Source organism: Sus scrofa, chromosome 9 (assembly GCF_000003025.6).
Source record: "Sus scrofa isolate TJ Tabasco breed Duroc chromosome 9, Sscrofa11.1, whole genome shotgun sequence".
Lineage (NCBI taxonomy): Eukaryota > Metazoa > Chordata > Mammalia > Artiodactyla > Suidae > Sus > Sus scrofa.
In genome coordinates this window covers 120,809,190-120,822,792 of record NC_010451.4, presented here as the reverse complement: position 1 = coordinate 120,822,792, position 13,603 = coordinate 120,809,190, and the positions used below count along the sequence as shown (strand labels likewise).

At 45.9% G+C, this 13,603-nt stretch overlaps 2 protein-coding genes across 7 annotated transcripts in view; one reads left to right on the top strand and one right to left on the bottom strand.

The window, feature by feature from the left end:
* Positions 1-13,087, bottom strand: part of FAM20B (FAM20B, glycosaminoglycan xylosylkinase) — a 45,262-nt gene extending 32,175 nt beyond the window's left edge. For 2 of the 6 annotated variants that reach the window (XM_003130339.5, XM_013979902.2), the window contains exon 1: positions 12,078-12,734. The gene's annotated coding sequence lies outside the window, so the exon portion shown is untranslated. Of the gene's footprint in view, positions 1-54; positions 536-1,616; positions 2,624-12,077; positions 12,735-12,861 lie in introns of those variants that run through there. The other 4 variants (XM_021063731.1, XM_021063734.1, XM_021063733.1 and 1 more) reach the window with 4 other exon arrangements.
* On the top strand, positions 12,178-13,323 carry LOC110255567 (proline-rich protein HaeIII subfamily 1-like). The gene has a single exon (XM_021063968.1). It carries the CDS (start codon positions 12,178-12,180, stop codon positions 13,321-13,323), a length of 1,146 nt encoding a protein of 381 aa, XP_020919627.1.

Below are 13,603 nucleotides of genomic sequence, written 5' to 3'. Positions count from 1 at the left end.
GCACAAAAAAGTAAAACACTAAGATAGGCGTAACTCCTTAACTTTCATTTTTACCTTTCAAAATCTATGAGGGACTTTTAAATATCCCAAGCCACCAGGATTTAGTAACTTTCCAGTTCTTATCTTCTCCAGATGTAAGTTTTATGACACATTACAAGACAGGAACTCCTAAAAACGCCAAAGAGGGGAGAGAGGAGAGTAATAACTTCCTCTCCAAACCCAAACACCCAGCAATCCTGGACAAATTGTATCTGCTGCTCACATATTTGAATACAACAAACACTCAGACACACACCTCTACTCGATCAGTCTTCCACTAATTATTTTTCAAAATTAAAATCCCTGTGAAATATGGAAAATCAAACCTGGATAAATTAAGTAAAGGAAAAACATATCCCTATGCCATCTGGCTATTAGTAGAACATGACCAGAAAACTAATGAAATCTGGTACTACAGCAACACTACTAAGTCTAGATTGGTCAAGCACATAACAAAGATATCGATGCCACAGACATAAAGACATGCTTTTTTTTTTTTTTTTTTGTCTTTTTGCCTTTTCTGGGGCTGCTCCCATAGCATATGGAGGTTCCCAGGCTAGGGGTCTAATAGGAGCTGTAGCTGCCTGCCTACGCCAGAGCCACAGCAACGCAGGATCCGAGCCGCGTCTATAACCCACATCACAGCTCACGGCAATGGTGGATCCTTAACCCACTGAGCAAGGCCAGGGCTCGAACCCACAACCTCATGGTTCCTAGCTGGATTCGTTAACCACTGAGCCACGATGGGAACTCCAAAGACATGCTGCTTCTTGTGTGGGGCCCACCACACTGTGGTGCAGTCTCAAGGTGAAATATGGCAAATGAAAGATTTCTGCAAAGGGGCCCAGACCATACAACTGTTTCATGTGCATGCTGCCAGGCTGCTTTCCACTCCACAGGGCCATTTAAAAACATGCACGGGCTTGCTCTGCTATATGCCTACAGGCAGTACAGGACTGGGCTGAGACAAAGATGATAAAAAGATAACAAGGTTTTGCTTCACTCTCCAATTCATTCAACAACTCAAACCATTAATTGAAGAAATAAAGCCAATACAAAAGATAGGGTGAACCATTCAGGCTGAGACATTTCCAACCAACCTGGGGACTGCTCCCTTAACAACGGCTGGAAACACAGCCAAAAACAGTCTACTAGAGCAACAGTGTATTCTAAGGGCTACAGCCAGCGAGAGCCGGCTCACATGCAGTTGATCCTTGGCGATTAACCATGCTTCCCATTCATTTTCATGAAGAAGGGAAACTGAGAGTCAAACTCAGATTCCAATTCTCTCCAGCCACCTGTGTTGTTGCATCAGCATCTCCCAGGGAGCACGTAACACTATTACTTGAAATACAGGCAATTCAAGTGCATCCAAAATGTAATCGTGATGGTTATCAAATTTGGTGTGAAAGTCAGTAAAACAGTTTCCTGTGATTACTGACAGCAGCATGCTAGGAGAGCAGATGTCAGAGATTTTTTTGCTAGTTCCAACACGACCTAAACCACACAACTTTAATTATTTGTTCCACAGTACACATCTCTAGCTGCAGCGCTAAAAGGTAACACGGAAAACTCACTGTGTCAGCACTCCTTTCCTCCAGCACCTCCAGCTCCAACTCGCTCCAGCTGAGGTGCGTTTCTGGCACAAAGGGGTCAGCTGAACAGCCTTCAGGATGAAAGGCTGGTTAACCTGGGAACGTCTAATGATGCTGCTCATTTCACTGAGAATGAAGAAATTCCTCCCTCATGCCATATAAGCATATCATATCTAAACATTCAGCACAAAGGTTAGGTACAGTGAGAGCTTTTTTTTTTTTTTTTTTAAATCACCAATGCACTAGGAAGTTCTAGCAGCTCCCAAAATTCAGACAAAGCAAACTGAGTTTGGGTGCTTTCAGAGTTGTGAAATTTCATCACCTTTTGACGGGCCTCCGAAGAACACATTCATCAGTGCAGGGCTGCAAATAATTCATCTGCTCAACTTAGGACAGACATTTCTATCAAGTGAACGGAAGAGTTCAACTGTGATATCACTATTTACCCGCGCAGATTAAGAACAGGCTGAACAAGTTTTCGTGTTTGGGATTAGTCACCACGTCCTGGTAGAACGAGACTGCCATGTGGCACTATTCTCCACAGCCACCTAACTTTCACTCTAACTTGCAAGGGCCATCTCCAAAGCCATTGGCGGCCCCTCCCTACGCTCTCCAGTAACCTCTTGAGACTGGCACTTAACTCCATTCTACCTTGTCCAGCATCTTCTTGTATAGGGGTCTTAATTCCCCTCTGAGAATCCTGGCTCCTTCGTGATCTCAACTATCTCGACACTGTCTACACGGTACCTAGCAGTAGTGAGGGCAGATGCCTTATGCATCCACACGGAATGACCTATTACAAACAAGCCTTTGCCTCAGGACTCTGGGGTTCATCTCCTTCTGTATGCAGGATCAAATAAGTATATATCACCCGGCACCTTAATGATGGCTATCCTTTTTGGGGCGACCTACTCCTCTATCAACCCTCTACTCTTCTTTTTTCTGTTTGTTTGTTTTTTGTCTTTTTGCCTTTTCTAGGGCTGCTCCCACAGCATATGGAGGTTCCCAGGCTAGGGGTCCAATTGGAGCTGCAGCTGCCGGCCTACGCCACAGCCACAGCAACTCGGGATCCGAGCCTCGTCTCTGACCTACACCACAGCTCACGGCAACGCTGGATCCTTAAGCCACTAAGCGAGGCCTGGGATCAAACCCACAACCTCATGGTTCCTAGTCGGATTCATTAACTACTGAGCCACAATGGGAATCCCCACAGTCTACTCCTCTATCAACGCTCTACTCCATTTAGTTAGCAGTTTAAGAGTATAGTGTCTTTTTCTGAGTAAATATTGACAGTTCAGAAAGAGGCTTTCCTTTAGCTGGAAAGCTGCTCCTATTTCGGCCCTCAGGGCAAACACAAAAGACATTTAAGAAGTCAACAATGTAGAAGTCTTAGTGGAACTTCTACAAAAAGTCTGAGTTCGCAAGACTCCTACTAGAGAAAAACATATTAATGTGTGATACAGTAGAACTGCATCCTTTAACCGCGGTAATCTCTTTTACTCTTTACAATGACCCCCTTCTCTCAGGTATGCTGCAGAGGGAAGGGTACCCAAGACAGAGCTTTTTTCCTTATTTGAGCAGCAGTACACTATACACTCCGTAAACTGGGTTTCTAAGGGGATCCCGCCTTTCAGGTACTTAGGAAATGAAAGAAAGATCACCGAGTACATCCCAAACTATTCTTGAAAACTTCTCTTGCATTCCCAGGAGTCTGCCTGTTTTATTTCATTTATTTCTCATGTCCTTGTGTAAATGCCTCCAGTGGTGTAACACTATCTAGCTGTATTATGGTCATTTATTTTAATGTTTATGTTATGTAGAAAAGAACCTACCTCAAAGAAGACATAGATTCAAGGTAATAACATAACTCAAAAAATGTTAAATATTAAAAAAGGCAGGGCAAATGGCAGCCTTCACACTAAAAGCTGGCATAAACTCCCAGACTGGAGTTCTGGAAGGTAGAACTTTATAAGGAATTTTCCTACTGAACCCTGGTTTCACTTTCAGCTCCCTCAGCTAAATGAGGCTTGCGATGGAAGCTAATATTTCATCATTCAGACACACACACACACACAAACTTCTACACGTTTGGTGAGTATTCTACAGGGATAAACATGACCACAAATTGTTTTGGGAGAAGAGATATAGGTTCTACCAAAAAAAGAAGTCTTAACAAGAAGGCCTCTGTTCAACAATCTGGCTGATGTCTAGAGGAACATACACAGAAATACACATCAGTGCAAAGGTCTCAAAGTCACTGTGTGGTAACATTCAACGTATGTGGCCGCCAAGGAACATGAGAAGACCTGGCCCTAACACTTACTACCTTACCAGGGGCTCCCACAGGCTACCAGTGAGGTTCCAAGCCTCATTAGTAGCAGTGCCACCTTGACTCTCTCCCTCTGATCAAGTGACAACCTCACATGACTTGAGGTCACAGAGAAGAAATCCCAAGCTTTGCTCATTGCAACTCAAAGTGAAGTACCTATTCCTTTTTTGTGTTTCCAATTTAATGGTCAAATCAAGTTCTTACCAATGAAGGGAATGTAACATGCCTTGTGAGTGTCAGGTACCGGGAGGAAAACATTCTGTATGTACATTTCATGCAGAGGGCTGTTAACAAGGGAGATGGTGAAAGCGGTAGGCTTTATTATAGAACTAGCATATGATCCTAGTTCTCATGCAGTCGCCTTGCCCTCAATCCCAAGTAGAAATTACAAGGACACTTTCACAAACTTCTTCTTTGGTAACTGTCAGTTTCAGCGAACCTCTGAAGGTTTGGTGAGTATAAGAGGTAAGACCTGAATTTAATTAGGAGTTTTTGGTTGACTGTCTACAAAGATACAGACACCAACAATTCCTCCCAATGGGAAGTGGAATCTATTTTTCCTTCCCTTGAATCTGGGCTGGCTTTGTAACTTGCTTTGATCAACAAAACGTTCTGGAAGTGGTTGCGTGCCGGGTACCTTGAGAGACCTAGCAGCTTCCATTTGGGACCAAGCCACTAGGAGAAGCAGATCAGACCAGACCACTGGCCAGCTCCTAGTTATTCTGGCCACCCCAGCTGAGTGCCAGGCACAGACATGAAGCCGTTAAGGGCACTCCAGTTCCAGCTGAGGTCCCAGGTAAATACAGCCACCCATGCGATCCCAGCCTAGACGATGTGGGCAGAGGAACCAATCAGCTGGGCCCAGCTGACTGACATAATTATAAGAAATAACAAAGCATGTAGTCTTAAGATATTATGTTTGGGGTTAATTTGTAAAATCCAACATTCTCACATCTATTCTATCAATATCAAATACTTGGGCGACATTAAATTTAACCATTAAATATACCTATTGGATTATAAATAATTAAGGTCCCTTAAAGGTAACATAAGAAAAAACAGAATCTCAAAGGGGTCCTTTATTAAAGTCCATTTACATACTTTAGAGCAACCGAGGCTAACCTCACACACTCATACAACTACACACACCCAGTTTATAAAGCCTAACCTTTATACTTCAGCCAAAGCATAAATTAATAACAAAAATTAGGAGTTCCCGTCGTGGCTCAGTGGTTAATGAATCCGACTAGGAACCATGAGGTTTCGGGTTCGATCCCTCACCTTGCTCAGTGGGTTAAGGATCTGGCATTGCCATGAGCTGTGGTGTAGGTCACAGACGTGGCTTGGATCTGGTGTTGCTGTGGCTGTGGTACAGGCCGGCAGCTACAGCTCTGATTAGACCCCTAGCCTGGGAACCTCCATATGCTACAGGAGTGGCCCTAGAAAAGGCAAAGAGACAAAAAAAAAAAGCAAAAATTACAACACTTTGATACAAAAAAAAAAAAAAAAATTAAAAACACACACACTTTCACCCTACGGTAAGTCTGCCTTCTGTTTTAATTGGCAGTGACATAAGAGCACTGGGCTACATTATTCATAGCTGCCCCCTAGAAACAAACAGTCTCTCCTGATGGTTGGTGACAATTATTTTAAGTAAAACAAAGAACATTCAGAAATCTTTCCACTTAACACCATGTGCTTCTAGCCAGGAAGCCAAAACCTACAATACCAAATGGCACTGGCCTCAAGTGTTCACGACCTAAGTCCCTGTCATCCCCCCAACCAGCCCACTCCTGCTCTGCTGCCGCTTCCCACCACAACGGCATATTGTCTTTCACCTTCAATTAAAATAAAAACGCCAAACAGTATCATTCATCAGTATTTACACACAATTTCCCTTTCCCTGCTAATTCTCCACTTCAGAAATAGCTTCTTGACTCCCCTTCTTTCTAAACATAAACTCTTCTGGAACAGAAGGTTAAGAATGTGTGCTCTGGATTCAGAATACCTGGGCCTAAACACCTGCTCACCTCGCTGGGCCTCAGTTTCCTCATGTGAAAAATGAAATAAGAACACTCTCACCAAACTCATGGACCTGTTAAAAACGAAAGGTATCACCACGTGTGCTAAAATGAGTGCTTGGATAACTCACAGTAATTGCTTGTTGCTCACTAATTCCATACCAAGAAGCCAAAGATGACTTCCTGAGGAGAAAGAATGACACAGAAAATAACCCTCATTGGTTATGCTGTCTCCTGGGGACCGGATAAACATGTTGCCTTACTGAGTTCTAGTATAGTAGTCTTATGTGCCTGAACCAAATCCTTTCCTAAAGTTGAGGAGTACCTAAGACGGTAAGCAAGTAGGCATCTCCAGAGTGGGTACCACGTGATGCAGAAGACTGGGAGGCCGTGTCACTGATGTGGCCAGTCTGTTTCTCTTCGCTGTGAAGTTTAATTCTACCATATTCAAAGCAAGTGAAACAGATGGAAAGCATGAACTTTTTCTATTTCACGAAGACAGCTGAAGAGAATGCCCTTCACAATATTCTTCAGTTTGGAAAATCAAACCTGTGTTTTAAAGATGGCAGGTTTGCATGTTCTAAAGCTTTTTTTTTTTTTTTTTTTTTGGTCTTTTTTTCTTTTTCTAGGGCCACTTCCATGGCATATGGAGGTTCCCAGGCTGGGAGTCTAATCAGAGCTGTAGCCACCCGCCTATGCCAGAGCCACAGCAATGCGGGATCCGAGCCGCATCTGCAACCTACACCACAGCTCACAGCAACGCCGGATCCTTAATCCACTGAGCAAGGGCAGAGATCGAACCCACAACCTCATGGTTCCTAGTTGGATTCGTTAACCACTGCGCCATGACAGGAACTCCTCCTAAAGCTCTTAAGATAAGCCTTGGAGTAACTTAAGTTACAGGCACAGAAAATCAAATTTCCATACAGTCCAAACTGGTTCAAGTGTTATATCTGCCTTACTGTTTTCACTTCCATTTACTCACATATGTAAGCTTATACAATATTAAATCCCCCAAGTTCCCTGTGAAAGAAGCCCACCAAAGTGATCACGAGGCATTAATGAAGCATTAAGGCAGCCTTTCTTCCTGGGTGTGAGGGTAAAAATGAAACAGGCAATTAAAAGTGTTTGTTCCCTCTCTGAAAAAAATTCAATTCCTGCAACCTGCCCCATTTAAACCTTGATTTAGGGCAAGCCTCTAACACTCTTCCTTGAAAGATGAAGAGAAAAAAATCTTTAGCTCATACTGCTCGTGAGATTTGTTCTAAAAAAGCATCAGAAGCAGTGTTCACCGATCTAGAAACTCTGAGGAAATGCTCGAGAATTTGCATTCTGTTTCCAATGGGCCGGGTATAATGCACCTTCTGACGTTCCAGGTACTTCACTGCTCAATTAACAGTATCGAACAACCATTTAAGGCTATGTTACAGAATGTAATTACGATGTAGTATAGAAATACGGAATTTTGAATACGACATTTTCTTCAGATTTTCATAGATTTCCCATCTTTACTGTTCAGTTCACTACAGTTCTTGAAAAGGTCTATGAGCTTTATTCAACAGTAACACCTCACACTTTTAACCTTGTGTTCTAGGGTAATCGGGCTGACAGGCCACGGATCACTTTAGAAACAGAACCCCTGGCAAGTCTGTGCTGAATTACAACTGAGTGGCTCCAGGCATGATCCCTTTGTGACACAGGAATATCAAGACACGCGCACACATACAGACACACATGTATTTTTTGGCATGCCTGCTTCCTCTACTCTATTGTGAGTTTCTCTTTGCACTTCCAAAGAAGCTGGCACAGAACAGGGCACGTGAGAAGTACTCAATAAATGCTTATTGACTAGAAGAGCAAGGAAGAGAGACCTCTATGACTATAAGAATTTCTTCAGCTCTTTGGTTTAAAGATGGCCCTTTTTTTTTTTTTTTTTTTTAACAGACACAGGGAAACTAAGACCTGTAATGAATTCAGATATAGAGTAAAAACGCTGAAATATCCAACTTTATACACTCCGTTTTTCATTACTGCCTCTGCATACCTTGCTTTCACCTCTTAAGGCAACCGCTATTGCCACACTGGCATCTGGCACTGGTTGGGACTGGGAGTAAAGATGATGTGGAAATGCTAAGAGGAAGACTGGAGATAGTCCAAGACATTGCCTGAGAATGGTACGAGACAGGGCTGGAACCAGATCTTCAAGAATTACTGGCAATGCTCTCTGAAAGGAGAACCTCCACGGGTATCTCCATAGCATCTTCTTTTTCCCACAGAGAGAACTATAGGGACCTAAATGCATGGATACAGAGGGCAAGTTCACTATCTAAACCAAGGAAAAGAAACAACAAATGAACAGAAGGTCTTTGGGCAGCCAAAATCATCATCTCCAAGTTCATCCACTCACAAAGAAGATCCAGGCAGACCCTCTCTAAGCCTATTCAGCTGTTTTGCTTTCAATTTCAGGAAGCAGAGTTCTGTGGGATGCGACTCCATGGGAGGTCAGATGCTGCAAAAATTTAAAAGAGGGCAGCAGGGACACGAACACCAGCAAAAGCACAGCTTTTCCACCGCGAAAAGAAACAGATTAACTAATGAAAGCAAATTCAAGACTCCAAAGAGCAGAGGGGCAAACCACTGCCATATTCCAGTCAGCTCAAAGCCCTTCAGGGTTAGTCTGCCATCGTAGCCTTCAGTCAATAAAGGTTAAACTGTATTGTTTAAAAAACAAAACATACGCAACTGTGCAAATACATTGGAAAATTTTTTTCCAAAAAAAGTGTAGCTAAAATAAGAATTTGGGGGGAGTTCCCGTTGTGGCTCAGCAGATTACAAACCTGACTAGTAACCATGAGGATGCGGGTTTGATCCCTGGCCTCTTGCTCGGTGGGGTTAAAGATCCAGCGTTGCCAGGAGCTGTGGTGTAGGTCATAGATGATGGCTCAGATCTAGTGATGCTGTGGCGTAGGCTGGTAGCTGCAGCTGATTCGATCCCTAGCCTGGGAACTTCCATATGCTTCAGGTGTGGCCCTAAAAAATAAATAAGTAAATAAATAAATAAAGGGATTTTTGCACATATCTTTATTTCCACACTACTCTACACCTAAAGCAGAAAGTCAGGAATTAAGAGCATGGAACGATCAAACGTCCCTGCCCCAACCTGTACTTGGTTCTGCTTCATATTCATAGTATCATATTCCTTGAGCTCCTTTTAAAAAATGTACCCAAATTAACACCTTTCCCTCCAAAGGGGAGTTACCTTGCCAGAAAGTACAGACTTCCAAACACACACCCAACAAAACTCAGTTTCTCTTTTCTGCATCTGCCTTCATCTCTTACCTCATACAGCGGAGAGAGATGCTCCCCCCGGCCCAGGCTCACTAGATCCAGAGCTAGGCCTTCCTTCTACCCATTTTGGTTAAGAATGACAACATCCCAAGTGAGAGCTCTGTATTATATTCTCCCTCGGATGGCTCTAGCAGTCACATTGACATTACAGATTGGCTGAAAGCTATTTTCCGTTGCAAAGGAAGGTTTTCCTTCTGTTCTGTATCCCAGCTCTGTGCTAATGAATTCATTAGTTCTTGAAGGTTAGAGAGGCACTCAAGGAAGAGAAAGAGGGAGAGGTAGTCAGGTGGGGTGTGAGGACTTGCTGGAGAAGCACTCAGGGAGGGATAACTCACTTCTCCCACCCCCAACAGGAAGGACCAGGAGATGGACAGTCAGGATCCAGGATACTGGCGTGGCCAATAGTAGGAGCTCCAGTACCCCAATATGAAGGACCAGAAGATGGACAGTCAGGATCCAGGACACTGGCATGGCCAACACCAAGAGCTCCAGTTCTACTGGTGCAAAAATATTGTCTACCAATCCAACTGCTCAGTGAGCCTAGCCAGGGAAGGCTGCAGGAGCAAGTCTGTGAAGCTGCACCTGAGTGGAGGACCATACGCTGATCCCAGGCTGCAGGTGGCTAGACCACCACACAGTCACACCATCAGATTTCAAAGCAGCTCCATCAAGTAACACGCTTTACAGACAGATACCCATCTCAAGGGAACTATTTTCAACAGGACTCTTACACACGCTTTCTTGGCTTTTTTCTTTTTCCTATAAGGAGGGACACAAACAAATTTAATATCTGCACTATAACATTTCCTCCTCTCTCATACTGTTTTCCATTCATTCATTCAACTACCAAATATTTCTTGGACACCTACTATGCACTGTGCCTACAGTGCAAAAAGAAAAGGACATCAATCATCGGCACTACAACAACAAAACTGTTGTGCTTCATTCCACTTGTGCTCCCCACCCCAAAACCACCTGCCACTTAGTCCCAGAGTGGACCTCAGCTTCAGAAGAAAGTCTTCCTTTTACTGTTTGCAAAGAGGGCCATAGAATACAAAGAGCAGCCTACTGCTTCTATTCTAGGACGAGAGCAATCACCAAGAGGCAACCACTGAGGTTGCTATTTTTAAAAGTTATCAATTCAAGAGCTGAAGTATCTGGCTTCAGGGTCTGTACCATTGAAATGATGGTCACACAAAGTGAAGGAAGCTGAAGCCTGCCCTGCAAGTAAAGGAGAAGGGAAGTTTCACTTAGAAACTCAAAATTCAGAAAAGATAAAAAGCAGATGCTTTAACGCGGCGTGAAAGAGTTGAAGTCTACAGATGGACATCAAGAGAATGGACTAAAGGTCAAGGAATTATCAACTCAATGTAAGATAACTCCATGCCATAAAGGATTAGATGACAGAAATTACTTTCCCTATTTCAAAGCACTCAGGGCATGTGTTCTCCAATTTTCTTTCCTTAACCAAATCATAGCTATTTTCCTACTAGTGCCAGAGAAACAAACAGAACAAATCGCTGTCACATTATACCCATCGTATTGAAGAAATGCTGTGAGCTCTAACATTTCCTGATCGTCTTTTACCTCCATTCATTTTTATCACTGCGCTTTACTGTAAGTGAAGGTGAGAGTCTGAATTGCTTGCTTGTGTTTCTTTATTCTCTTTTGACAAGCACTTTCAAAGGGGAAAGGACTTCTTGTTGATTGATGCTACTATCTGGTTCTAAAGGCCAAAGTTCAACATCTTCACAAATTTCAGAAGTTATTAATTTAACACAAAACATTATTTTCTTTCTGGCCACATCCATGATATGCAGAGGTTCCTGGACCAGGGATTGAACCTGTGCCACAGCAGTGAGTGGAGCCACAGCAGTGACAATGCCAGATCCTTAAAAGGCTAGGCCACCAGGGAACTACAGGTTAATTTTAAATCCACCTTAGACTGACTCTAAGTCTAGGCAAATAATTTAGCATTTTTAATATCTGTTTCTCAGAGACATGTCTTCTTTTTTAGTTTTTTTGGGGGTCTGCACTTGCAGCACATGGAAGTTACCAGGCTAAGGACTGAATCAGAGCTGTGGCTTCCAGCCCACACCGCAGCCACAGCAAGGCAGGTTCCCAGCTGCATCTGTGACCTACACTGGAGCCTGGGGAACGCCTGATCCTTAACCCACTGAGCGGGGCCTGGGATTGAACCCTCATCTTCATGGATACTAGTTGGGTTCGTTTCTGTTGAGCCACGATGGGAACTCCTCTCAGGGATATGTCTTGATGATAAATAACAGTATATGTGAAAGCACTCTGAGGCTTAGTTCAAAGCTCCTATATAAACTTAAGCCCTGTAATACATAAGCACCCTAAGGTCTCTGGACCAATTTAAAATAATCGATCCCAATGAAAGGTATGCATTTTACAACACAAGGAGAACACGAATACTTAGCAAACAGTAATCACAGTCACAGTTTACAGTTATAAAGTCCTACAATTTAAAAACGAAAAGATCCCACATTTTTGTTCTTTTCAAAGTGCGAAATCACACCTGCAGAGGGAAAGTGGCTGGTGATGATTTGATACTTGACCCCAGATTCAACTCGCTGTACCAAGCGTCTCATTTCCCTGATTATAAACTAGCCCTATAAATGATACTATGGTCATTTAAAGGACTAACAATTCCCTAACGACCAATCATGCCTTGTCCCCTTCACTTTCCCTCCAACGTCCTTCTACCCTTTCTCTTCCTACCGGTTGACTTGTAGGTAACAGAAACCTGATGAGAATGAAACTCTTTATCAGTTTCCACAATCAAGGACGCAACTTGACAACTGCCTCACGCTCATCGTTGATGGCAACGTTTCGGTTCGCTTTCAATCGCCGGGCCAGCGAACCCGGAAATGAAATCTCAAGCGCAACCCACTTCGGACGGCCGTATCGTTTCCTTAAGTTGTGCCGGACTGCGAGCACGGGATACGCGACCCCGAGGAGACCCGGACCCCTAGGCACCGTTACCCCGCCTCCCGCCTCCGGCCTGGAGGTCACTCGCGCTTTTCGGCCACGAGGTGGGCCCGCGATCCCCTCTGCGCTGCTGCAGCGGGCACTCGGCGGGACACGAGGGCGGCACCGTGGGCCAGTCACCTCTGGGGACCGAGTCGGGGCGCAAGGGTGGGTCATTAAACAGACCCTGGGCAGCACGAGGCGCCCCCAGGTAAGGCCCGCGCCTCCGGCGGGCCGAAGAGACGGCGGCCTCGACCGAGTCACTTCGGCCGCGACGGCCCCGCATGAGCCCGCTCGGGGCCAGCGAGGCACCGTGCGCGGCCCGGGCCAGTCTCCGAGGCAGCGGCCGCTCCGGGACCTCTCAGGGCACCGGCGCCCAGCCCCTCAGGGAGGCGCCCCGCCCCAGGCAGCCCCCGCCCGGCGCGCGGCACGCACCGCGCCCCGCCCGGGGGCCGGCCCGCACTTTCCCGCCCGCCGCGCCGCGCCGCGCCGGGGACTGGGGTCGCGCGCCCTCCCCCGCTCCCACACTGCTCACCTGCCGGGCCCTAGGCTCGCTCCATGGCCACCCTCGCGGTGCGGTGCGGCGCGGCCTCGGCCGCCCCCGCCGCCTCCGGGGAGGGGCAGCCCCACGCCGCGCTCACCGCCCCCAGCCGCCGCCACTGCGGCTCCCGCCTACCCCCAGCCCGGCCATTCCCTGGCCACCTCTCCCCGCGCGGAGCCGGCGGTCCCACACCCACCCCCCGCCTCCGCGGCTCGCGACTGTTGGTACCGTCCTAGCGTAACGCCTTCCCCGCGGCCAATCCAAGGGCTCCTTCCGCGAGGCCCCACCCCCACCCTCGGTGGGCGGGCCTACCGGACACGCTTCGGACCGCCCCCCTTTAACCCGTGGCGTCCCTGGCTGGCCCCGCTTAACTCTCTCCACGCCAGTACACGCCTCTCCGGCTTCTCCCTGCCGCCCCACCCCGCTTACATAAACTGGCCTCTCACTTCTCTCTAGCCTTTGCTTTTTCGATTCGGGTAGGCAGCCAGGATGCGGGACTGGAAGTAGTTGTCCCTTAGGTTAAGTTCTATTTGTGAGAAGCAATTTCCCTACTCCTTTTACCCTTTTCATTTGCCTCCACTTCTGCGTGTGCAAATCGCTCTTCCTTCGGATCCGAGAGCAAAGCTCCCTGCTACCTTTTGTAGCATTTAACAAAAATGTGACTCGTTTGCTGTAATAGTTTCTTAACGTCTATCTCTTGCAATGGACTCTAAGCCCCATGAGGGCAGGGCGATCG